The sequence below is a fragment of the Microtus ochrogaster genome, linkage group LG1 (assembly GCF_000317375.1).
Source record: "Microtus ochrogaster isolate Prairie Vole_2 linkage group LG1, MicOch1.0, whole genome shotgun sequence".
NCBI classification, from domain to species: Eukaryota; Metazoa; Chordata; class Mammalia; order Rodentia; family Cricetidae; genus Microtus; species Microtus ochrogaster.
In genome coordinates, this window is record NC_022027.1 from 8,643,633 (window position 1) to 8,670,525 (window position 26,893).

General features: G+C 47.4%; 1 protein-coding gene across 1 annotated transcript in view; it reads right to left on the reverse strand.

Moving 5' to 3' along the window:
• Positions 1–26,893, reverse strand: part of Pkd1l1 (polycystin 1 like 1, transient receptor potential channel interacting) — a 196,372-nt gene that overhangs the window by 160,224 nt on the left and 9,255 nt on the right. The window contains 15 exon segments of the mRNA XM_005372508.1: positions 1,302–1,422; positions 2,165–2,307; positions 4,635–4,712; positions 6,447–6,623; positions 9,152–9,211; positions 10,089–10,432; positions 10,709–10,805; positions 13,023–13,183; positions 14,770–14,991; positions 17,547–17,728; positions 18,948–19,154; positions 22,505–22,637; positions 25,041–25,280; positions 25,731–25,899; positions 26,385–26,504. Of these exon segments, the coding sequence (XP_005372565.1) occupies positions 1,302–1,422; positions 2,165–2,307; positions 4,635–4,712; positions 6,447–6,623; positions 9,152–9,211; positions 10,089–10,432; positions 10,709–10,805; positions 13,023–13,183; positions 14,770–14,991; positions 17,547–17,728; positions 18,948–19,154; positions 22,505–22,637; positions 25,041–25,280; positions 25,731–25,899; positions 26,385–26,504 (2,454 nt within the window).

The window sequence follows — 26,893 nt, forward strand, 5'->3', positions numbered from 1 at the left end:
CAGCCTACAGAATGGGAAAAGATCTTCACTAACCCCATATCTCACAGAGGACTGATCTCCAAAATATACAAAGAACTCAAGAAACTTGACATCAAAAGAACAAATAACAATAAAAAATGGGGTACAGACCTAAATGGAGAACTCTCAACAGACAAACCTCAAATGGCTGAAAGACACTTAAGGACATGTTCAACATCCTTAGCCATCAGAGAAATGCACATCAAAATAACTCTGAGATTCCATCTTATACCTATAAAAATGGCCAAGAACAAAACAAAAATACCAATGACAGCTTATGCTGGAGAGAATGTTGGGATAAGGGGAACACTTCTCCATTGTTGGTGGGAGTGCAAACTGGTACAGCCCCTTTGGAAATCAGTATGGTAGTTTCTCAGAAAATTAGGAAGCAACTTATCTCAAGACCTAGCATATATACATACACACACACACACACACACACACACACACACACACATATATATATATATATAAAATGCTCAATCGTACCATAAGGACATGTGCTCAACTATGTTCATAGCAGCATTGTGTTTGTCGTAGCCAGAACCTGGAAACAATCTAAATGCCCCTCGACTAAAGAATATGCCCCTCAACTGAAGAATGGATAAGGAAAATGTGGTACATTTACACAACAGAGTACTACTCAGCAGTATAAAAAACAAAAATAAAAAACAAAAAGACAATGACATCTTGAAATCTGCAGGCAAATGGGTGGATCTAGAAAACATCATATTTTGTGAGGTAACCCAGACCCAGAAAGACAAATATGGTATGTTCTCATTCATAAGTGGCTTTTAGACATAAAGCAAAGAAAAACTGCCTACAATCTACAACCTCAGAGAACCTAGACAACAAAAAGTATCCCAAGAGAGACATACATGGATCTACGTAGAAAGGAGAAAAAGACAAGATCTCCTGAGTCAATTGAGAGTGTGTGGGGCTCACCAGAGAGGGTAGAAGGGGAAAGGTAAGGAAGGGAGGGGAATAGAGAAAAATGTATAGTGCAATAAAAGCAATAAAAATGATAAAAAAAGAATAAAAGAAATTAAAGTTAAATACCTAAAAATAATATATTGTAACCACCCAATGTATTCCACTAACTACTATCATTTTAAATTAAATTTAAATTAAAAAATACAGGTAAAGGGCCTAAATTGACTGAGGTGAATAGATGATTTTAATTTCTAGGCCCCTCTAATAATCCGTTGTTTTCAAAAGGCAGGAGACAGTGTTTGGAGGGATAAGTAGGCATACCGAGTCACATGGTTGACACTGTGGCTTACCTTTGTAATTGTCTGTGGTCTCACCAGCTGGCAATAGGAAGTAGTACTGGGTATCTCGTCCGCTGTACAGGGTGTGTGGAGAAGTGTTTCCTACCTGGTAGCGAAATTCATAATGGAAGTCCTATGATCCAATCCGTGGGAGTAAAAATAAACAGGAAACTGAGTACAATATGGATGGAATCACCAATCAAAGCCACACACCTCTGTTCTCATGGCCACTGGTGGTCATGTTTTCAGCCTAGACCAGGGTACTGACATCATCCTCAGTACACACAGATGGAAGAGACTTCCCGGCGCTGTGGGACTTGTCAGTTCTTAATCTGAAGGGCTTCTCATATTCTGCCCTTGGGTCAGCTAGCTCTCCTGTCTTTGGATCCCCTATCTGAGCGGTTTGCAACCTGTGGGTCACAACCTCTTCTCTATGCACAAGGGCAGGTTTCTGGGAAGGAACGTGGGCCGAACAGGACCGGGTCAGATTGTGTCCAGAGCCTGAGGACTCTGACTGAAAACTCACAGCCTTATGCTGTGCCGCCATCTGACTTCAAAGGGAGCCTTGGTCGAAGCGGGCAAGTGTGGGTCAGAGACATGTCTTGGTGATGGAGTTATGCCTCAGGTTGATCCCCCACCCCGTTTGTATGGCCGTAGTTAACAGAGTCTCCTGACTTTGTGACAATGCCCTGCAAGGGTCCTCTCCTTCTAATGAGGAGGCTGCTTTTAAAGAGAAGTCCCCCATCCAGGCAGGAACAACTTTCTCACAATGCAAGGCAAGCCCAGCCCTGCAGCCTGCCAGACAAAAAATTCCTATGCTTTCCAAGAGCCGTGGTTGCCTGAACCCCTCAGGACAGATAAGGGTTCTCACATACCGGTTTCCCTGACATGCAGAAGACACTGAAGACAGTATGGGCCTCCACACCACTGTGGGGTCGCACCTGACAGGACATGTCCTGTGGAACCTGGTTGACCATTATGTAGAGCTGAGCTTTGCCTAGTAAGGCCTTCTTTGAAGCTAAGAGAAAGACAGAATGGGGATTTCAGCCAGTATAGAGAAGTAGAGTGGAGAATACACACACACACACACACACACACATAACACACACATTCCCCATGTACTCAGCTTGTGTCTAGAATCTGACTCAGACATCTGCTAAGAATTCTCTGGGCAGATATACCCCAACAGGCATAGTTATTACTCCCCAGTGATTAAACACCATGTTATATCCCTTCTGCTTTATTAATTACCCTACAATAATTTATTAGCATTCACATTTTTTTAGAAAATAGTATATTCTTAGGATAAACTATGGGCTGGAGCTTTCTTTGTCACATTGCCAAAAGCCCTCATCCGGTCCTGTGGGGACTGTTTGTGTGGCCTCTGGCAGGCTGAACACTGCCTGTGCATCCTATTTAACAGCGGTGTGACAACACTGTCCACAGAGAATGGGCCCTTCAACACAAGTGACATCCAAGAGGATGCGGTGACTAGTTCTGCCTTGCTGACCAGTCAGATCCCTGCAGAAGAAGCATTTAGAGCTAACAACGCTGGGGTAGGAATAGCATATCGGCATAAGAAAGGGACATAGGGGTAAGCGTGTTCCCCCGAAAAAACACAAGCAAGGACAGCCACACAGCGCCATGTGCGATGGAGAACACAGGAGGCTGAAGCTGTTAGGGAGGCTGTGTGTGGAATAAGTGGTGGCCAGCGGAGCAGACACCTGGAGCCTGAGCTCAGCTCTCCCAGGAGGCAGAGGACACTGAACAGGATCCGGGGACCATGGGAAGACTCGCAGGCATCTTCTGTACATGGCCTAAGAGAAAGGCTTTTCAGTTTGTTCATTGGTGGATTTAAAAACAGGGGTGGGAGTGTGGCACATGAGCTACTGAGAAGCAATGGGATTTATTATTACAGAAGAAGCATTGTCTCTGGGCAGCGTCTCAGGCCTTAGTGTCTAGACTAGCCAGGCAGAGATTCACAGCAGTGGTGAGAATCCAGAAGGGCCAGTCCCTGAAATATCAGAAGACAAACAACCTTGAGCTGCCTCCTTGGGCGATGTATATACAAACCCAGGAGGCAAAACTGCAAGTGCACAGTAAGTTTGCTTCTCTGGTTTTGCTCTGAGGTATGGTCTGACCTTGAACTTGCAACCCTCTTCCCTCAGCCTCCCAAGTGCTGTGATTACAGATGGGCCACTATGACTGGCTCCTGGTGGGCTCGAATGAATGCAAAACCATGGGTGAAGAATCAATCCTGCATGTCAGTGGAAACTTCTGTGCTTGTTAAATGGGACCTTCATCTCCAGAGGGGGGGAAATGTTTAAGTTACCCAAAAGAATGCTTTCAGATTGAGTCATGAAAAAACAGGAAGAGTTGCCGGACACTAAGCAGGGTGAGCCTGTGGTAAATTCCAGCCCACGCTGAACACTTAGAAAAACGGCACTAACACATGGTTGGGATTAAATATATACAGGGCAGATGGCCCACTCGGGTGTGGTAGTTTGAATGTAATGGCCCCCATAATCCCACAGGGAGTGGTGCTATTAGGAGCTGTGGCTTTGTTGCCTTGGGTATAACCTTGTTGGAAGAAGTGTGTGCCTGTGGGGGCGGGCTTTGAGGTTTCCTATGCTCAGGATACTGCCCAGTGTGTCAGTCAACTTCCTGTTGCCTGCAGGATGTAGGACTCTCAGCTACTTCAGCATCACATCTGCCTGCATGCTGCCATGTTCCTGCCATGGTGATAATGGACTGAACCTCTGAACTGTAAGCGAGCCACCCTGATTAAATGTTTTCTTATAAGAGTTGCTGTAGTCATGATGTCTCTTCACAGTAATGAAAACCCTAACTAAGACATTAGGCATCTAGCTTTTTTGTTTTGTGGCACATGGAGAACGCTGCTTCTGCCCTCAGAGACAATGCTTGCTTCTGTTATAATGGATACCATTGCTTCTTAGTAGCTCATGTGCCACGCTCCCACCCGTTTTTAAATCCACCAATGAACAAAACAAAAGACAAAAAAAAACACTAAAACAAAGACAAAAACAAAACAAAAACAAAAACAAAATAAAAAATCAACACACACACATAAACAAATATACAAGAAGGACAGTAACTGGTCATTGTTTAACCTGTTCTAAACACGCACCTGATGTCATAAGGAAGACCATCACAGCAACTAATGTAGGTAACAAACAATGGGGTGGTGGTAGGAGAAGAGAAGGAAGGGTAGGGCCCAGGGCAAAGGGTTTCAGGAAAGAGTCACTCTGATTTCTAGGAAAAAGTATGATAAGACCAAAGTGTTCATGGTTCCCCACACTAGCTATAACTTGTACATTGACATACCTACAGAAGCCTGAAAGACATACATCTCGCCACTGCTCAGTGAGAATGGTCTTATTGTCACAGCCGGTCCCATGATACCTACAGAAGAGAAGTGTCCATGTGAAAGTGGCAGTCAGTGGGCTCTCAGGAAGGAGCCCCACTTTTGCTCCAAGGGTACAGGTCAATAATACATGTTGTGGTTTGAATAGGTATGGCCCCCATAGATGTATGTGTTTCAATACGTGGCCCATAGGAAGTGGCACTATTAGGAGGTATGGCCTTGTTAAAGTGGGTGTGGCCTTGTTGGAGGAAGTATGTCACTGTGTAGGGGGGGTAGACTTTGAGGTGTCACATGCTCAGGCTATACCCAGTGAGGGACACAGTTTCTTTCTGCTGCCTGTGAATCCAGATGTAGAACTCTCAGCTCCTTCTCCAGCACATCTGCCTGCATGTGGCCTTGTTTCCCACCATGACAATAACAGACTAAATCTCTGAAACTGTAATCCAGTCTCAATTAAATACTTTCCTTTATAAGACTTGCTGTGGTTATGGTGTCTCTTCACAGGAATAGACACATGTTCTACTAATACTTGGGAAGGACACTAGTCTGTGTGTTACTAGCCTTCTTAGAGGAGCCCCAATTTTTATCTCCAGGCCATTCTCACCCAACAGAAGCAGTATTGAGGTGGATCAGTTCGCCTCAGCTCAGATGAGGTAGATTTCCCTAGCAACAAGAGAATGCTGATAAGATCTCATCTTGTGCATTTACAGCAAACTTGGTATTTGAGTTTTTATTTTATAAATTTGGCTTATCTGATATAGTATGATTGACATTTGCATTTTGTAGAATTTTGGTGATGAAAAATTTTTAACTCTTTCCCTGCAAGAGTAAGCTATCCTATCCTGCTTAGCCTTCCTCATATTTGAGATACAAGATAAAAGACAGGTGATTGGAGAGAGCAAGGGGAAAAATTCCCTTAAAAATAGCATGAAATCCATAGTTTCCCCCAAAGGGCATGGAGTGACCTTACTCACATGCAGTACCCAGAAAGGCAGTGATCCACGAGAGCAGACAAACCAACATGCCTATGCTGGGGGAGAGAATTTTAAAAATTCCTTTCCCCACAAGGCCAGCTTTACCTAATCCATCCATGGAAATGGAACATGTACTCTCTGCAAGGTCTTAGGGATAGTGGGTGCCATGTGCTGAGGTTCCACCCAGAACCAAAGCTCTCTTGATGGAGGAAGGTCATTGGTTAAAAAATAAAGAAACTGCTTTGGCCCATTTTATTGGTTAGAACATAGGTGGGTGGAGTAAACAGAACAGAAGGCTGGGAGAAAGAAGCTGAGTCAAAGAGATGCCATGATTCTTTCACTCCAGACAGATGCAGGTTAAGATCATTCCTGGTAAGCCAGCTTGTGGGCTACAGCAGATTATTAGAAATGGGCTAGTCCAGGTGCGAGAGCTAGCCTAGAAGAGGCTAGATAGAAATGGGCCAAGCGGTGTTTAAAAGAATACAGTTTCCGTGTAATTATTTTGGGTAAATCTAGCCATGGGGGCGGCCAGGTGCCGGGGACGCAGCCCCGCCGCTCCTATTTCAACACTCTCTGCTGCTCTGCAGCTGGGGACTCCTAAGTGACAGCTGCAGCCAGTTTCATCCTTAGAGAAGAAGCCACGGGATGGGCTGTGGTCCACAGAAGGACAAACATGAACAGGGAAGGCTGGTGGTTCCTCTCAACCATTAAGACAAAAGACTCAGGAGAACCTGAGGGCCGAGTCCCAAATGCTTCTGAAATGGTTGTGAATCTGGGGTGTGAAGAACATGTTCGTACCTGAGGAGGTGTAGCTGTGGAAGACAGCTCGGCTGACCAGGGCCTTGGGCCAGTCAATCATGAGAGCCGGCTTTGCTCTGCCTGTGTGGAGGAAAGGGCCCAGCAGGTTGTCCCCATCACTGGCACTCTCCTCGGCATTCATGCTTGGTCCCGATTCCTGGAAGTTGGTACCGGTCCCTAGGAAGATAAACCATGCCACAGGAGAGAAAGGGAAAGGTCCCAGTCTTGTGAAGCATGAATGTCAAAGTTGATGCTAATACCGATTTCTGTGGTTGCTGGATAGGGTATATCTAAAGCCATGCCTTTAGTAAGTGTGCGTATTTAAGAAATGTTCCTTAGGGTCTTACAACCAACCTCCCATTAGATCCTTTCTTTGCCTTCCCTCCCTTCCTCCTTCATCTTTCCCTCCTCACTCCCTCGCTCATCTTCCTTCCTTCCCTCCCTCCCTCCCTCCCTCCTTCCTTCCTTCCTTCCTTCCTTCCTTCCTTCCTTCCTTCCTTCCTTCCTTCCTTCCTTCCACCTTGCAATCTGGAATTTCATAATGCAAAGTCAGGTGATCCTAAATGAGGAAAAAAGTGCAGCAGATTGACAGAGAAAGCAAGTGTAGGGAACAGAAGGGGACCTCTGTTGGCGGGGGGGGGGGCTTCTGTTGGAGCGGTGGCAGGGATTCAGAGCAAAGGATGAGTTCAGTGAAGATCTGGAGGAAGCTTCCGGGTTGAGTAGAAACCAAGTGTGGTGGAAATGGTCCTCCGCGCATTGCCGAAGAAAGAGAATGGAGACCAAGAGGTGAGCAGTAAAGACATGCCTGTGGCCACCTTTGAAACCTTTGTCTTGCAAGTGTTAGGAAGCCACCAGTAGCCAGAGGAGAGTGACCATCTTGTTTGTGTCTGAGAAAGGCCCCTAGCTACTGTGCAGAAGATATGATTGCAGGTGGCAGGTACAGAGGCAGAAAGCCATTGTGTAGTCTGGGGAGGAATGGCATGGGATGGTGCTGGGCGGAATGAAGACTTCAAAGAAGGCCACAGAAACAAGACACAGTACCAAAAGACCTCGAGGAATTAGGATGACCCCTTTCAGAAAGAGTCATGCTATGAACAGGATAAGATCATGCCCATTCTGTCTATTTGCTAGTATTGATTTGGCACCTGCCAGGCCCAAGCAGGACCCCCAAACAGACCTGCATATGTAGTACAAATTTTCACTTTTTTTCCTGTATGATTTTTATGGCTTGAATATAAGGTTTTCCTCACAGGTCCACATTAAATGCTTGGTCCCCAGCTGGCATGCTCTTTTTGGAGGTTCTGGAAAGTTTAGAAGGTGGAGCCTCCCTGTGAAAAACCCACTGGGGGTGGGTCCTTGGTGATATGCTGTCCCTAGGCTCTTCCTATCTGGCCCTCTGCTTTCTGTCCACCATGAAGAGAAAATCCCCTTTATACACACTCCCACCGAAGTGACCTTCTACCCAGGAGCGTGGGGTCAAGTGACCGTAACCCAAACCCTGTGAAACCACGAGGCAAAACCAGTAACCAGAAAGTCAACCAATGCAATCACATCTCAGTATCCTACAAGTAAACCAAACAGCAGCAAAACCAGTCTTTCTGGCTAGACAGAGGCCACCATCCTGGCCTAGGCAATCCCTAGTGATATCAAGAGCCTTGTCAGGAGCAAGTCTACCTGATCCACAGTCAGGTCCCCTCGGTCCTGCTGTACACTCTGGGCAGCCATCCTCTTCACACTCATCCCAGAGCCAGGTGCCAGGTGACTAGGTGACTAGATGCCATACCAAGTGTCACCCCCTCTGTCCACAGCCTACTGGAGTTACTCTGATTGTCAGATCCCAAAGGACATGTTGCCTATCTTGTTCCTCTCTTTGAAACCCTAGTGAAACTGGGGCTCATGGTCCACCAAGGCTTCCTCACAAGGCCCCGAGTGGTCGGCCACATGTCTATTTCTAGGACCTATGGCCATAACACACTTTGTTTTCCCAGGTCTCTTTTCTGCTTCCTCTTATGACTGCCTATAAGAAGCATCTCACACAAAGAAGAACTGGAGAAATCCTCAGTCTGAGACAGTTGAAGAAAACACAGCAGTGAATCAGAGAACCAACACATTAACTTAACCACTAACCACCATTCATCATCTGCCTGTTCTGTCAACAAATTAATCACCCGCCCATTCATTTGGTAGACACAGCACACTCCAATTATCCATCCGTTCACTAGAGAGCAGTGTTTGTTCCTTGTCTGTCTGTTCTGCAGAAACATAGATCACCTACTGATCGTACGATCAGTACCTATGTACACGATACGTTGATCATCCTGTGTTCACTGAAGCACTGGGCATCACAATGGTTCTGGGGACACAGGAATGAGCTAGTTGTGAAATTTTCGAGAAGATGTCAGGTGTATATGGGACAGACAAGGAAAGACATCACAGGTCCAGAAGCCACCTGTTTAGATGAGGTAGGGGTGGAAGGGTGACAGGGGTCATCACGGTGCTGAGGGAGAATTCAGAATGGGGAGGGAAGTGAACCAGGAGTGAGGTCTGTGCCTATGAGAGGCTCACAGTCTCCATTTGAAAAATCCCTTGGGGGAGTTTTAGGTGGCCTTGCTATTAGGGGCAAGCGTCAAGCGTCCAGGATGGTGGTACATAGTAAGCCTGGGTGCAGAACTCTCCTACATGGGGACAATCATAAAACTGGTCACCTGGCTGTCTTCCGGGGGACGGCACGTCTTCTTGGATGTCACTATAATAGGCTTCAAAGTCTACACAAGAGGGAAAAATTACATTTCATTTGAAGACACAATTAATGAGTGTTGTGTGCTGTAGACTAAAACCCCTGACACCAAGATCCTGTAAGGCTGGAGTAGAAGCTCATGATCGTGTGGAGTGAGAATGTTGCAGATCAGAGCCGAACCATCCAAGCCACTTCTGAGTTCCCTTAAGTTGTTATTCATTTTCACTCCGGTGCCTGACAGAACATCTTTTTGACTATAGGTAAAAATTTTTAAATATATTCTTCTTAGAAGAGGACTATTTGCTACCAATCCACAGCTAAAAATGCTGTCAGTCCAAAACCTGTGTGACTTTCCCCCATTTGACTGTAAGACACCAATTGGTGGTATCCCCCCTACACACGCACACACACACACACACACACACACACACACACACACACACACAATGTATTTGATACAACTTTCTATATTGTATAACTAATCAAATATATAACTAGTTCTACTATGGATTGCAGTATTAAGGGCAAACTTTATCTGTGTCTCTGAAGCACTATAACTCATATTTGGGTCAAGAATAAACTATCTCTTAGCCGGACCATAGTAGCACATAGCAATAATGCCAGTGCTTGACCAGTGAAGATAGGAGAATCAGGAATTCGGCCTTAGCTACATAGGGAATTAGAGGCCTGGGCCACATTAGTTAGAACCCGTCTCAAAGTAACAAAACCAAAGTACTATTTTATTGCCCTGGGGTTGAAACTGGGCTCTGCACTCAGCATGGACACACTATTCTTAGACGCAGGACAAAGGCAGAAGTGACTTCAAGCCTGTCCCATTAGATCCACTCCTTCCCAGGTAAGCCTGGTGCCTAGATACAAGGATGTGCAGAGATGGTGGCACTTACCATCAAAGGCAGAGGAGGAGCTAGAAAAAGGCCAGCTTCCCTCTGGGGCGCTCACCATCAAAGCTTCCTCATCCAGGGAACCTGGGGCTGGACTCAGTGAGCTGGAATCCTCCATGGGCTCCCCGGAGCCTGCCATGGGACCAACCACTGCAGGAATGTGGTATCCACCTGCTGTGGACTTAGAGGAAATGCTTCCCAGGTTGTGAAGAGCTGTCCAGCTCGGGGGCATGGGTGACCGCTCTGGTGAGTGTCGTGTCCGGGATGCTCTCGGGCTTGACTGTAGGTCTGACTGAGACAACTTCAGAATGGCCCCGGATGCTGAAGCGCCCAGCAGCCCCATACTGCTGCAGAAGGGGACTTAAACACAGGTGTGAGAGGGTTAAAGTTCCGCACTGAAATATAAAATATAGGTTTTTAAAAAAAATATACAGTCTGTGGGTTCAGTGCAAGATGGCTCAGCTGATAAAGATGCTTGCTGCAGAAGCCTGGAGACCTTAATGTGATATCCAGGAGTTTTGTAATGGTGGTTAACCTCCATATAGGCACTGTGGCATTCCCCAGCCAACACACGCACACACACAAACACGTTAAAAATAAAAACACATACATATACAGGTTACATAAGCATGTCTACCTGCGAGGCAAAGATATTGTCTGAGAGTTTGGACTGACCATTGCCACCTCGGAGCTGAGGTTGCTGCAATACCTTTCGTATTCCTGGAAACACAAGAAGTGAAACAGAACAGAGGCCATGGAGGCTTGGCTGCCAAAACTCCCTAGGAGAAGCAGGAAGAGGGCCCCCAAAATTCTCACCTGAGATTCCAGCCATTTCTCCTAACTGTAGGTGGTCTGGGGACAGGTGCTAGAATGCATAGGGTGGGATTCCAGTGTGGCAGCTTTACTGCGTCATCACCCAGGCTGTGGTGGCCTTTTGTGTGACACATCTGTTTTTAAGTCACCTATGGTACTGTCACTAACCCTCCAGTGATGCTCCTGACTTGAGTGGACTTCTCATTAGGGGTGTGTCTTGGTGCCACGTCTGGGGTGACTGAACACTTGTTCCCATCTTCCCAGGAAGCACCATGCTACTGTAAACAAGCCTGACATGGAGCCCTGATGCTCAGATCAAGACCCAGGCACATGGCTGTGGCCTGGTGCTGAGGAAGCCAATACATGACCTAAACATGAACAAGTAGGGAAGGAAACTCTGGATCTCTTCTCTCGCCTGAACTTGCTCTCCCCAGTCTGCCTTCAGACTAGAGGGTGACCCTACCAGGTTCAAAGAGCCCACTGTGTGAGTGACTCTATTCTGGAAGAAATTTCCCGGATCTTCATTTCCCTCCCCGACAATGAGGGCTCAGGAAATAATTCTAAAAGGCATCACCAGGGCTTATGATAAAGGAGCAATGACAAAAAAATTCATGGACAGAAATAACTCTTTGAAAAGGCAGCTTTTGTTTCTGACCAGGGCAGACCTTCCCGCCTCTGTCCTCCATGGTGTCCTTTACAGTGATCTAGTGGTTTGTCTCCCTGTGTTCTGTGAACCTGCTATCAGAGGGGGTGATGGGAGCCCTTGTCAGCTTTCTCTGAGATACGCTGGTCTCAGGCAGCACTGGCCTTGTCAAAGCCAGTGTCTCTACCACAGGTCCTCACTTAGGTTTTGGGTTTTGATTCATAAAGGTCTAGTTTGTCTTAAAGAATTCAGAGCCCCCTCTAATGTGGTATGAGACACAATCGACTGGATGTCCTCGTTGTGTGTGGGGGCAGCTGAACTCCAAACTCTGCTTTATAAAGTTTTCTAAGAGCCTTAAATGGACTAAAGAAAACATGGCAGGCAGCCAGTGGGGGCTGAGCAGAGCTGGATGCCCAGCCCAGAAACCCAGTCTTCTGTGTCATTTCCTGTTGGAACTCAATCTCATTCCACAGAATCACGCTACTCCGTGGAGTGGTGTGAGGAAGGAGGAACGCGGGAGTCGGGGGTGGATAAGAACAAATTCACAATATTCTTCACCCCAGGCAAATGGGAGACCTGAGACCCCAGACACCAGCCCCCCAGTTCATTCTCATCAGCCTGGTGGGTTTCTCCAGACATCCTGACGTGGAGGAGATAACTCATACCCTAGTGAAGCCCCTTCTTTCCTCCTGGAATGCCTCACGTCACCGAGTGACTGCCAGTCCACCCCTGTGCTCTTCTTAAGCCCTGCCCCAGGGTGGAATCACCAGACAACCCCCCCCTCCACCCCATGGCGTCATTTCGGGAGCACTTATTCTGAGTAACTGCAATTCCTGTTTTCTCCCTGTGGCCATCTTCATCAGGACTTGAATAAACTCTCTTTCCACACACAGTGTGCCTCAACTTCCCATTTAGAGAGCAGCAGAGACCCGAGATGCCAGTCCTTTCTGGAACTCCGCCCTCCACCAGTGATCCCAGTCCTTCTGGGACTTTCCTGGAAGCTTTGTTACATAGCCGTGGATGATTACATGCCCCAGTGTAATCAACTGCCTCAGTGTTTGGGATGGCCAAGCCTCATCTCAAAGATACTCAGTGGCTGCTGACCACCTGTCAGCTCATTAACATATAAAAGCATGATCGCATGAAAGAGTCCAAGGATTTTAGGAGCTGTAAGCCTGGAAAGAAGACTGTAGAGCCAACACAGACGTCAGTTTCTGAGTCCACTGCTCTCTGGACAGTGAGCGCCATCACAGATCCTTTGCAATGGCTGCCTGTGATTCTCAACCAATAAAATGGCCCAAGTGAGTCTGTGCTCAGCCTCCTTACGGCACTTATGTGGGGAACCATTATGGGACTGTCACTAGGTGTCTGGAGGGCTGAAGTGGGATGAAGTCCCAGCTGTGAGGATGTCAGACGCGATGGTTCAGCCACCCCCAACAACCTTTTTTTTTTTTATTGATCAGAAAGAGTAGCCATGTTACCTTCCACAGTATTCTTTTCTGTCGCGTTGACCAGGAAGAGATCCCAGGAATAAGTGAGGTCGGGTATATCGTCACAGTCTTCACACACAGCTCGGAGAGACAGTTCTTCATTCCAGTTTACACGGATGTCTCTAAAGTTGACCCACGAGATGTGGACGAATCTGGAACAGGCAATTGCTTTGATGTTGTTGGAACATACCACTTAGGCTGTATTCGTTTGGATGGGCCATGTTTGAACCCTCTGTGCTGGCTCTGTATTGTGAGAACTGAATGTATCGTCAGAACCTGTATGGGGGATCATGTGACCAGCTTCCAGGCTACACCCAGCAGCCAGCGTTTGATTGAACACATCAGACAAGCACACTCACACCAAGTTCAGGGAAGCTGTGACTTCCTCAATGTCAAACAGTCTTGGACTATTCTCTCTGTTGCTCAGCCTCAGCTCTGGCCGGGCTGTCCAAACACAGAAGTCAACACTTGAGTTACCTCTTTACCTTTTTACCACACGTTTGCCTCCGCAGCTACAGACCACTTTCACCGGGGCCTTGCCAAGTCATCTGCCTTTGCCACAGTCATCTGGCTTAGCTCTGCCTCCCACTTGGGCTGGGCTATTGGGTCATGAGCTGCCCCATGCCTTATAGTGCCCACAGGGACCACACCTTGCACAGTCCCCCATTGCATCCACACATCTCTGAGTCACTATGGCTACATCCTGGCAATTTCTCCAGGCTCTTTGCTGGCCCAGGGCTGAGTCCTAAAAGCATTTCATAAACTCTGGTTCTTTGGTACATCATCAGGTGGCGAGAGAGACTATGTTGGACCTTGCCGTGTGGATTCCTTTCCTATAGGACTTGGGGACTCTTAAAAAGGCTGAGTATGGAGGAGACTTTCTAGGTGGTGTGCAGATGTCTGTGTGTCTTTCATTATCCAGTACACCCTACGCCATGACTTCACCATGGAACATTAAGTGTAGGAGGCAAAAAGGAACATGGCAGGTCAGGTCCGCTGCTTCCTCAAAAGGAATCAGCCCGTCACATGTTTGTGTGCACCTCTGTATGTGTGTGTGTACATGTATGTACTAGCTGCTGGTCATAGTTTCAAGTACTTGCAGTCAACCAACATCTGAAACATTAAAGGGAAAATTTCAGAAACTATTTGTAAGTGCTCAGGTATGCCATTCTCAGAAACGTGTAACTCGTGTGCCAGCCCCAAAGTCGGTTCCCCTGGAATTCAGCCCCTGCCCAGTCCCATATAACCTAGACCCAAAAGGGGGAACCCAGAGGCTTCCATGTCCTTGCCCATGCTAACAGCTCGGTTCAGTCCTAGTATACCTGCTTTGGGTCTCTGGCTATACATGTGAGTACTTTGGTAGCCTTGGTGATGAAGAGTTTATGGGTTTGGTTCCTAGCATCTCTTTGTGATCTCTCATGCTCCAGGATGTCACAACTGGACATCCTAATGTCCATAGGGACATGCTCCCTAATCTGGAAATCAGAGCCACCTTCTAACATCAGCCTTAAGCACTGGTCTTCAATTTAGGGGTCGGGTGTTGTTACAGGAAGGACCCACTGTTAGCCCAGGAGACAGCAGAGCTACCCATGACACTAGCCCCTTCCCAGTCACCACCTTCTTACTTAGGGGTGTGGTTTCCCACATGGCCGAACTTTACACTGGTCTCCATGAACAGAGTCCTAAGCTGCCATCACCAGCCAGAAAGCTTAGCTACATATGCGCAGAGCAAGGGTACCTGAAGTCCGGGTCTGAACGGGTGGACAGGAATATCAAGGCCCGAGAAGAGTTCTGCCCATTGCTGGAGACTGTCAGGGTCACAAGGAACTGGTCACAGCACCCACTGAGCCATTTTGCTGGGAAGGAAATGGCAGGAGCCTGAGTGTCTACTTGGTATGGAGTAGAGTCCTCAAAGCAGGGCCACCTTGGCGAGCTGGCTGCGGTGCAAGTCCAGTGATACCTGTCAAAGAAGCCATTGGAGGGGCATGGTTAGCATCACTGTGTGTAAAAGGCTCATGTGGCTGGGGAGAGGTGATACTCCTTTCTCTTTGACATCAGTGACAGGGCTGGGCCTGTCTCTCCCACTCACTGGCACAGAGACCACTGTAATCCAGCTAGAGTTCTGCTTCTGGCTGACTTGTGTCTTACACCCTGGTCCTAGAGCTACTTCTGCCACTCCCGTGTACAAAGTGACTCCCCCTGCTCATAAGAAACACAGCCCTGCAAAGCCTAGAATGTCTCCCTCACAATGACTCTGCCAGTGGTGCCTCTCATCTTGGAGACAACTCCACAAGGTAAGACAGGAATGTCACATTATCCCAAGTTTAGGAAGAGAACACCTTGGTGGAGGCCTTGGGGAACTGCCCTGTTCCTTCAATCTCACCATCTTTCTGGAAAATGGTAATTGCTTGAGCCACAAGACAATGATGGTTGTGCCATCAGGGTGGAGGAGGAGGACAGCATCATCCCACCTTGGAGCAGATCTTAATCCACAGGGGACATGCTTAAACAGGCATGCGGCAGGCAGGAAACAGTACACAAATGCACTGGCAAGCTGGGCCAGCCCCATCGTGGCACCCTGCTTCCATAACTCTATTGAGCCTTAAAAGTCCGTTTCCTTGTGTAGCCTGCAGGTGCTGCATTCTGAGGAGGTGTTGCAGCATTCTCTTAATCTCCTCTGGGAAGAAGCATCCCTGGAACACACCAGAACTCAGTGCCCAGTGCAGTTCACAAGCTGGATAGAGAAACTATCCCATCCTTCCCTCCAAAGATTCCTTACTGCCCAGAAGCACACCCAGCAGGAGACACCGAGCTCTCGTGTTCAGGCACTGTGAGGACTCCTAATAGTTGGTGGTGTGAAGATGACGGAGACACAGCCTTAGTCTGTCTGGCTTAGGGTGAAGAACTGGTCACTGAGAGCTGTATCTATAGCATGTACAACAGTAGAATTGGGAAGGGGTCTACTTCTCACTTCCACGGCGCTAAAGAAGTGCCAAGTCCCACACTTGGGTGTGGCAAACATCACAGCAGGGGTTATAACCCCAAAGGGACCTCTCTACTGATTTGTCAATAGGGCCTACGTGCCAGACCCAGGGATATAGCCAGTGAGAGCCCTGTTGTTCTGAACTCAAACTCCATGACGGAGGGCAATGAGCAGCAAGCAGTCTTACGAGTGAGGAACAGGTAAAATAGGATTCGCTCCAGACAGGACAGTGGCTTCCCCTCCGAGTCAAAAGGATGTGAAAAAGGTCAGTGCAGGGAAGTGAGAGCTTCTGACTTTTCCTAGACAGCTCCATCCTTGGAGGATGGACGGAAGCTGAGGCCCGGGTGTCTCCACCCAGGCAATGTAGGGGAAGCATACGGGGTTGGTTTCTATGGGAGACCTAGTGAGATCTCCTGACAGAGGAGACAGATTGGGAGGAAAGAGGCTGAGAAAGGTTTCAGTTTGAGTGACGAGAAGAAATGTTTCCTTGGGGTCCCAGCACCAAGAAGGGGAAGTGGACATGAGCCCCCACCCCAACCCAGAAGCTATCTCCAGTTGACATATGCTCAAAAATGAGAATCCCCTTTCCTGCCCTGGAGTTTCATTGTGTATGCAAACCACACTTAAGGGCAGCAGAGGAGGGGCAACACAAAATGAATCCAATGGTACTTTTGAATCTTTTTGTCTTATACCGCTTTGTTTGCACACTTTTTAAAACCTAATCTAGCGTTTGCAGGTCTATTACAGTTTATGAGTGTGTGTTTTTATGGGTTCTATTTGCGTGTGTGCATTAGTGTGTATATGTGTTTCTTGTTTCTTTTCTTTCTTTTTTTTTATGTTCTAGTTTGTTTGCCTGTTTGTTTGAGAGACAGGGGCAGGGGCATGGATTGGACCTGTAGGGGGATCGGGGAGGATTTAGGATGATATGGGAGAGGGCAAATCATAATTAGACTATCTTGTATAAAAATTATTTTTAATTTAAAAAAATGTTCCCTGGATGAAGATGGGAAGGCCAGTGGGAAGAGGCGAAGCTTGTGACTGGGTGAGTTGAGGCACAGGAAAGGGGCCCACAGGTGGTGGCCCTGCAGAGAGGTGGTGGTGATGGGGAGGGTTGAAGGTTGCCTGAGTGGGGGATGTTTGCCGGGAAGAAGAGGTCCTCATCAGACGACTGGGAAAGGCCCACTGGGTGGGGCTGTCTGGCTCAGAGCTCAGGACCACAGAGCAGAGCCACCCTACAGGCAGCTCTCTGCCTCCCCCACACAAGGGCATCTCACTAAGGAGTCCTTATGAAAGGGGCACATTTACAATGTGCCTTCCAAAATGGCATTTTAAGCATGAGCTTTAAAAAGTGACTCACGTTTCCTGTATTGACTTACACTTGGACAATGAACAGAGCACTTCAACTACAGAAAGCTGGTACGCGTAACTATCTCGACCACACTGGCAGAATTCCCAGACTAGCTCTCCAAATATTCCTGAGCCAGAGTTTGAAGAAGTAGGAGCCTGAGAACCTTGCAGCTCTGGGCTCTTACCTGAGAGCAGCCCCAGGCTTGTCAGGGTCATAGGACTGGAAGCCTCTGAGGATGACGGAGGTCGTGGTGGCCCTGGGGATGAAGACGTGGGTGCCTTCAGAGATCACGCTGACGGGAGCCCTGGCTCGAACCTCCACACCAACACAGTAGTTGCTATACACCATACTTCCCTTGATCTGAACCTGAGGGACCAAACACAAGGGGTATTCCAGAAGAAGAAAGCAGATGCTTCCTGGAACTGCACACGGGACACTGACCCTCAGCTCTAACTGCAGGAGTCACCAACAGTGTTCATCAGAGGGTGGGGCTGGGGGAAGAGCGTGGATCTGTTAATAACCAAGTCTGCCTACATGCGTAGTCATCGAGGTGTGTGTTGGTCAGTATTCTCATCAACTTGACACAAGCCAGAGTCACTGGAGAAGAGGAAACCTCAGCTGAGACAATGTCCCCACCAGATTTGCCCATCTGTGAAGCATTTTCTTGATTGGTGATTGATGAGGGAGGGCCCAGCCCACTGTGGGCAGCCCCATTCCTAGGCAGGTGGGCCTGGGGTGTATAAGAAAGCACACTGAACGAACCAGGAAAGGTAAGTAGTATTTCCCTACAGTCTCTCCTTCAGCAATGGTATCCCTTTTCTAACCCACATGGTTCTATATCATTTTTCCAGCCCCAAACATAGTACTGGTGAGAGTACTGGCTGAGGGTGGCGCTGGGTACTTCTCTCATGACCCTGTCCCCTAGTAGACATCTTCCATTCTTCTCTCCTGGATGGCAGTATCACTATTTTTCTGTCCCTCCGTCAGCACAGGGTTTATTCAAAGTAGGTGCAAAGAAAAGGTGTCTTTAAAAAAATAAAAGAAGTTTTTTATTGATTACTTGGCCAACATTAGAACATATATTCTCTCTGTCTCTCTCTGTCTCCACTTCTCTCTGTGTGTCTCTCTGTCTCTGTGCCTCTCTTCTCTCTCTCTCTCTCTCTGTCTCTCTCTCTCTCTGTGTGTGTGTGTGTGTGTGTGTGTGCTGCATGCACCAGCCTAGACAATGAGTCACCTGTCTCTGCCTCTCCCCACAAGTACCGGGGTTACAGGTGCACACTGCACACCGCCATGCCTGCCTGTTGTACACAGGTGCTGGGTATCTGAGCTCGGCTCCTCCCACTTGTACTGTACAGCGAATGTTCCCTCCCACTGCGACACTTCTCCAGCTGAAGAAAAAAAAATCTCTCTTAAAAATCCTATCCACCCCTTTAAAACAAACAATCAGCCAAATCAATTCAAACCATACCCAGATAAAATCCAAACAAACAAAAGTCCCTTTCGTTGGCTGAAAAGGTTTTCCTCTAGGGCTCGTGGAAAGAGTTGGTTGGCTGCACCGAGCCTGAGGATCTGTGAGTAAGCCCACCTTGGCCGTGGCAGTGTAGTTCCCACACTCCAGGGTGTAGCTAGGGAGCACGATGGTCTGCCCAAGGGTGTTGACGGCAGCAGGGAGGGTGACAGCAGTTGCCTCAGCATCCACAATGGTCCAGGCGTAGGAAAGCCCTTGGGAAATGTTACAGAGCACTGCAGCTTCCAGTGTCGCTGCCAGTCTCAGGGGCTGAGAGCGCCAGATCTGGGAATTAACATGAGAAGTCGTGTGGGTCAGTGCCCGCCGGCCCTGATGGGGCAGCACACGGTCAGAAAGTGTCACTGGTACAGCCCCCGCCATTGGCTTGCAAAAGTACAGGGTGGGACCTGGGAGCGGACTTCAAATAGCACCTAGTACATCTATTTTACAGACGAAAGCAAACAGTAAACATACAAAAACAAGAAAAGTAAGTATTTACGCCTACATACTGATAGCAGGAAAAAAAAATAATCTTTTAAGCACGAAACCAATGGGAAAATGTCAAAGGAAAAAGTTACTAGATTTTATTACATTAGAATTTCATTTAATTGTTTAATTGTTACTTGTTTGTGTATTTGTCATGGTATTCACAGCTATGCTGTGCTTCCCACGCTCCTTATTCCCTTTCCCCATCCCTCTGGGACTAGCTATAACGCAGCCCTCAACAGCCTGACCTGACGTTGGGATTTGTCCCTGAATGTGGAAAAGCATTCTGGGTGAGTCTGTCTGGCCAGCCCCCCCCCCTCCTGTTCTGGGGCTAATGCTAGGTGCATGGGCTCTCCCTGGAGGTAGCTCCATTTAATTTAAAAGAAAAAAATTCCTGGAGAAATTTAAAATTCTGGGATTTTAAGAATTCAGCAACTTTAATGCTCGTTGTCTCTCCCCATCTTCCCTCTTGTACCCACCCATCATGTTTTCCTCCCCATTTCTTCCTCCTTTTTTATTTCTCCTTTGTCTCCTTATTACACTACACTTCAGCGCAAGGCCCATGAGCAGGAGTTGTTGGCCAACGCAACACAGACCATATTTTTTTTGTGAGTTCTTTTGTTTTGTTTTAATAGCTTTTTGGTATTGACTTTCGTTTTTATTCATATGCTTTGGTTTCTGCTGTTTGTCTTGTTTTTTACATAGCGAGAACGTGAGTTGGGTGAGAAGAGAGGTGGCGTGGATCTGAAAGGAGTGGGAGAGGACAGAATGTGATCAAAATAAGACACATGGAAAAGTTTTAATTAAATGTACTTAAAGGTCAAAGGAGGTGTTGGCTTCCCTCCTCCCACTACTGATTGGGACTTTTAACCTTAAAATTTAGATGAAATATAGTTTGTTATAAAGAAAACACAAATGGCATAAAGACTAGAATGTTTAAAAACAAAAAAAAGAAGAATTTATTAGTCTTACAACTGGGAAATTCATCTTTTGTGTTCTCCAGGCAGCTTTCTACACTATTTAATCTACTGTTCAACCCTTTTCATTGTTTCTACTCTGAACTGATTTCATTGTAGGACTTGTTAGAAAGCTACCAGACATGGTAGCAATGACAAATCACAATACTCTCAATTTTAATACACATTCAAAATGATGAAATGCATTAAAACTATACAACTTTTGCTGGAGTAGGAGCTGGCTTTGCGTGCTGGGAAACTGGGGTGCAGAGGAGCATCCAGGAGGCACAGATCAATTTCCCAAGAGAGGCGTTCTGCCCCTTAGCTCTGTGCCATGGAGACATGAAGAGAAACATGTGCACCAGAGTGCTGCATGCTGAAGATGGTGTGTGCACAGAGTGAGGGACACATGCTATTTGTAGTAATGGAGAGTTAGAAACAATCAGAGTTCATTAATGAAGATGCTGGGAAATGGTTAGAATGTGTGCATATGGTCCAGTACATGCCACCATTAAAAACCAGCAGTCGTGGTGATGTACTAAGAGACAGTGATGCTATAATACAATGATTCAAATTTTGTCATTAAACACGCATTCAATCTCTCTCTCTCTCTCTCTCTCTCTCTCTCTCTCTCTCTCTCTCTCTCTCCCTCTCCCTCTCTCCCTCTTTTTATATCCCTCTGTCTCCGCATATAACAAACAATAGCAGGGAGCTGGAGAAATGGCTCGGTGGTTGGTGGTTAAGAATGTTTTCTGTTCTTGCAGGGTAACTAAGTTTTCTTCCCAGTACCTATGTGAAGCAGCTCACATCCTCCTGTAACTCCAGTGCCAGGCCATGATATCTGGCGCCCTCTGCTGGCCTGTGCAAGCACCTGCATGCATATGCACATATCCTTATACAATTTTAAAATAATAAAGAAAATTTTAAGCAATAAAAAAACATTTAAAATAAATAAATATATCTCCTGGTGTCTATGTTGCGCATAATTTCATTTTTCTTTATACTTTTAGAAAACACAAGAAATATAAAAAAACAAATGGTGCCATCAATATTGCTTTCCATATCTTACAGAAAATGTTTTACAGATTAAAAACTAAACTCATTTATTTGTGTAATATTTGTTTCTATGTATTGAGGCAGTTGAAAGTAAGTATAAATTAAAACAAACAAACAATACGTCCATGTGTGGGAGTGTGAGCCTGTAATCCCCGCATACAAGAAACTGAGGCAGGAAAACTGAGAGTGCCGGGATAGCCTGGGCAGCATAGCAAATTCAAGGACAGCCTGAGCTAAATAGCAATGCCCAGTCTTAAAACAAAATAAAAATAAAGAACGTAAGGTAGCAACAATAACAGTATATTCCTTAAAACAAAACAAAATCAAACAAAGGCAGGATTGGCTTCACGGCAGAACAAGAATTCCAGCCAGAACCTTGTGAGCTGAGGTCTTTCCCTAGAAGCCCTCGCATTTTGGTCCATCCCTCACACAGAGAGCACAGAACAGCCTGACACCATGGAATGCTGGCCTTAAGAGCTACAGAGGTCTTGCCTCACGGGCCATGGACGCCTGATAGCCACAGCCTGCCCAGGGCAACCCCATACTCTCTTTGAAGTCCAACTGCGGTCTGAGGCTGCTGGGACCTGAGATGCGCGGGGCTGGCAGCTGACCCACCACAGAATGCATTTTGGCAAAAGCCAGCGGCGAATTCTGATTCCCAAGCGGCAGGCTGAACACCTTTGAAAGTAAAACTGCTTGAAATCAAAGCCCTCAAAGAAGTGCAAGAAATAAAGGGCAGCCTTATTCTCTTTTTTTCCCCATTTTGTAATTAGTACTCAACATATAATTGGTCATTTCTTTTCATTTTGGTGTTAGATTTTTCTTTGGACTGAAAATGCCATTATTCTGTATATAATCAAAAATGAAAAGAAAAGAAAAAAGCTACTCAGAGCAAGCTGCGCTGAATGTCAATCATATAGGTAAATAAAAGGCTTATTCACCCGCTAGGAGCCAGGCTTCCCTCCAAATCCAGGCTCTCCCTGCTCAGGCACCAGCTTCCGAGCCCTCACAGGGATGCTTTTGTGCTGAGTGCAGCAGACAAGCTCAACAAAGCCTCCTTCATTCCCCAGCGAGCTCAGCGATTTCGAAGCAGCCTATCTTGAGGCAGGCAGGTTGCTTGCCTAAGCCCAGCCCTACCTGCACCTTCTTAGGCCCCATGTTCTTCACCGGAGGTGGTTGGCAAGGCTCGTGCACGATGAAAAGCGGCTTCCTTAGGACGGCGGAGCTGATATTATTGAAGGCCAGGACTTCAACTGTAAACTCACCCTCCCTGGAAGGGTAGAGAGCAGACGTGGAGAGATCAAGGTTGCTCTACACTGGCCCTCGATCCCTCTGCATCACCATTTGTGATGGCCACTGAACCCAAAGTGTAGAGACAGAAGGGGCCGGGGTCATGAAGTTGATCTCCACGGAGGTCATTCTCTGTCTACGTGGTGGAGATCCCCATCATGTGTGGATTAGTCCCTGTGGAACTCAACTGGCAGTTACACGCTCCAAACAACATTACACTAGGCGAGGGCACACTGCTCCCAGTAGCCAGGACCCAGTTCTCTACTGACCACAGAGTCATCCAAAGGTTGAGCCTCAGAGTCTTCCCTGTGATGGACATTCCTGACTGGAACTCTGAGTCTCTGGACACATCTGGTCCTAGAGGTCAGATTTTCTGAATAATCCTTAGGGTTTAGGACACTAAAAAGGATAAGAATGGGTTTTAAACCTGAACCTACTTCCAGTCCCTGCGCAGAGTAAAAAGCCCTGGCTATGGAGAGAAGTAGCACAGGAGGATCATGGGAATTAGGCAGCTCATGATTAGAATGCTACCTGCTACCCTAGAGGCTCAGGAAGAAAGGCAGGTCCTCCTAGGAGGGGGCTGTGTTGACCGAGGTTTCTGTCCTGTGCAGTCCTACAGCCATTCCCAAAGAAATACACAGAGGTCTACATTAATTATAAACTGGTTGGCCTAGTAGCTCAGGCTTCTTATTAATTCATTCTTATAATATATATTAGCCCATAATTCTTGTTCGTGTTAGCCATGTGGCTTGGTACCTTTTTCAGTGAGGCAGTCACATCTTCCTTGCTCTGTGTCTGGCTTCCTCTCTGTCCGGGTGACGACTGCAGACTGAAACTTCCCTCTTCCCAGAATTCTCATTGCCCCACCTCTAATGGCTGCCTGGTTGCCCCACCTATACTTCCCACCTGGCTACTGGCCAATCAGCATTTATTTAAAATACAAGTGTCAGGGTACAGTAAGGATGTCTGCATGAGGGTCCTGGGCTGTGGAATGGCCCCAGAAACATTATCATTTGCAGAGGGCTGCTGGAGCCCCAGAGGGCATCCTGGGTGCCCGAGCTCTAGGAACCTGTCTAGCCATGTGCAAACCCCTCAGGAACTTTTGGTTGATTCCTTCTGTAACTGAGAATCTATTTCCAAGGAAGACGTCATGAATTACGGCTAGTGACAGACCATTAAAGATTGCCCATGAGAGCTGGAAGAGGCCACAGGCATGGGCCTGCGTTGAAGAAAGTCTGTATTGGCTTCTGGTGCCACCGCCCATAGAGGCCTTACTTTTTAAATTTATCTATTTGTGGTTTGGATGAGAAACACTTCCCTCCCACGTAGACACATGTGTTTAAACACTTAGTCCCCAATCGGTGGTGCTATTTGGGAAGGTTATGGAACTGTGGCTTTGCTGGAGGAAGTGTGACACTAGGAGTAGGCTTTGAGGGTACACAGCCCCCCCACACTTCCTGCTCCTGCTGCTGTGCCTTCCCCACCAGGTGATCATCAAGTCCTCAGGACCCCTACACCCACATAAACTGTTCCCGAAGTCGCTTTTGATCGTGGTGTTTAGCCACAACCCCAGCTCCATAGCTATCACACTTCTGCACATTCCTCTGTGCCAGCTGAGTCTGAGGTTGGGCCTTGGCCATGCTTGTCTCTGGCAACTGTGAAAACTGGACACTCGTTGGGAGGTCTTGGCCCCCTTAGAACCCAGGATTCACCCTAGCCAGAGACTCAGCGAGGAACAGTTGACCTGTCCGTCTGCGGCACCCACAGTCCCGCCCTGAGAGCCGCTTGCACGTGTGTGGTTTTACATTGAAGGAAACCTTCTGGAGCAACAGTTTCAGATGAAGGCAATTAGATACCACGTATCTTTCTAATCTAGCCAGGTGCTGCTGAACGATGTCATGGTTAATGACACCACATGCCCATGGCATGACAAGGGCTTTTAGGATTACGATGAGGCAGAACATTTTGTGCTGCCTAGTGGTACCATAGCTGCCCTAATATTAACAGAACGATACTGGGGTGAGGTCAACAACTACCATGCCAGCACAGACAATGATGGCCGGTATACGGATGACAATAAAAACAGCTGTGCGGTTGGTGTGTATATCTATGGGCTATAGTTTTCAGAGAATGCGCATCTACTGACAAAAAGAACTGTAGCCTCTAAAACCACACCACCTGGCAGTGGCTTTCTGCCTCTGCTTGCCTCCTTTCCCTAGGGCTGGCTGCTCCAGAGCCCTAGGCAGGTCTGACCTGTTTCCATTCAACATTTGTCATCTGCGTGACCTGCAGGATTGGCTAAGAGGCTTTAAGCATCAGCTCTGTCAGAAGGCAGCCCCACGTGCCACCCGCAGTCAGCTGCCACCTGTCCTGCATCGCTCACCTGCTGTAAACATGGCTGGAGGAGCTGCTGCCCACCTCAGTGGTACCATCTCCGAAGTTCCAAAGATAGGCTACATCCGTGCCAAAGTTGAGCCTGCACTCAAAGGACACGTTGGTATTTACCAGGGCTGAGGCCGGGGACATGAGCCGATTGGCTGCGATTCTCTTCTGTACGCTGATGAGGTGGGACTCAGAGACCACACTGCCGATCCTGCTGATGGCCTCGACCATCACGTGGTACCTAAGGATGGGGTACAAGGCAAGGTGAGAACACGAGGCTGCCGAGAATCTCCACAGCGCTTCAGCAGACAGACAGAGCTGGGAGCTTAAGTTGTGGGCTTTGTTCAGTGAGGGAGGATCAAAGCCAAGACGGAGGGAGTTCTTCTTAAGCTCCCTTTCTCATTGTTTAGTTCATGTCTCTACATGAGGTCAGCATATTGCCCTTCTCTATAAGAAGAGCAGTTTAGATTATCCTGAGGGCTGAGATAAAATTTGAATTTAGGATTGCTGTGTTTATTGTACACTGGGGGGAGGGGACCCCTCTTCTTTTACATTTTATGGCTAAGCTCAATGCACAGAGTGCTTAGGGGCTGGGTGCACTGTAAACACTGATAAAACTATCGTGAGAGTGCCAGGGTGGTCTTTATCCTGACTGCTGACTGTGTTAGCACTAAAGACCATGTTGACCAACCGCTGAGGGATGCTCAGCCTTCTTCTAAGGCTTCTGGAAGTTGTCCTCACGGGTCGGTCATCTCCGAAATACCATACAAATTCCAGGGGTATAGTTTCCTTGGTAACAGCCACAAATGTGATGTCTGTGTCTGCAGCAAACACAGTTCCGTTGGTGTTGATGGACACAGCTGTGACAAAGAGAGTAGATGGGGGCCATCAGCACAAAGGGCTGGAAGCCACTCAGAGAACCCCCGTCCCACCCCGCCACCTAACCAAAGCATGAACACCAAGAAAGAGCCTGTGGATGTGAGTCTAAGGCAAAGCCAGGGGCCAAGCGGGATCTGTGGGGCTCAAGCAGGAGGTAGAGCCCAAGTCTGACGCCCATCAGGAATGGCTCACAAGGAACCCGGTCAGCTCCTTTGGGAACTGTGCTTGGAAGGCAGGGAATGGAGGTGGAGTGGGGGTGGCAGGTGACCACATGATAGTCCCCATCTCCCACACTCTGGTGGGAGCTCAGAGTCTGTGGCTTCTAGGGAAGTCCCAGAACAAAGTAGGTGTGCACAAGAGCCTGCTGCAGAGCCAATAGGATGGGTCCTGGCTGAGCTGACGGCAGAAGCGTCAATAGTCAGCTGCTAAGGCAGAAGGGCCACATCTAGAGTTAAAACAGACGTACACTGCATCTTATACCCGACAGTCACACCAAGCCAAGCCTGGCCGCTGCCCACTGTGGGCTGAGAAACAAAGGACACGTTGTATGAGGACACAGAAGAAAAGCCATGCGTCACGACTGTGCCTAGAACAAGAGAAGGCACGGGAGAAATGTTAAGCCATTTGTCTTAAGCATACACACACAAACATAAACACACACGCGCACATAAACACACACAAACACAAACACACGCACACACCAGTATTTCCCATCGCCAACGTTTCCTCTTTGAATTTTAGTGGAATTTGTAATCTGGAGCATGCTCTCAAGTGAGGTGGCTGGCAAACAGAAATTATGTCATGGGATCTCTCTCTTTAAAAGTTTCTTTAGATGATTTCTGTCTCTTCAGAGAATCTACATAGCAATGAATACATTATGCCCTTTGCAAGATAGTAATTCCTTTGTTAGCTGACTTTATGCTAAACATGTTTGTCCTATGTGTACATATTAGACAGTTTCCACACCATAAAGAT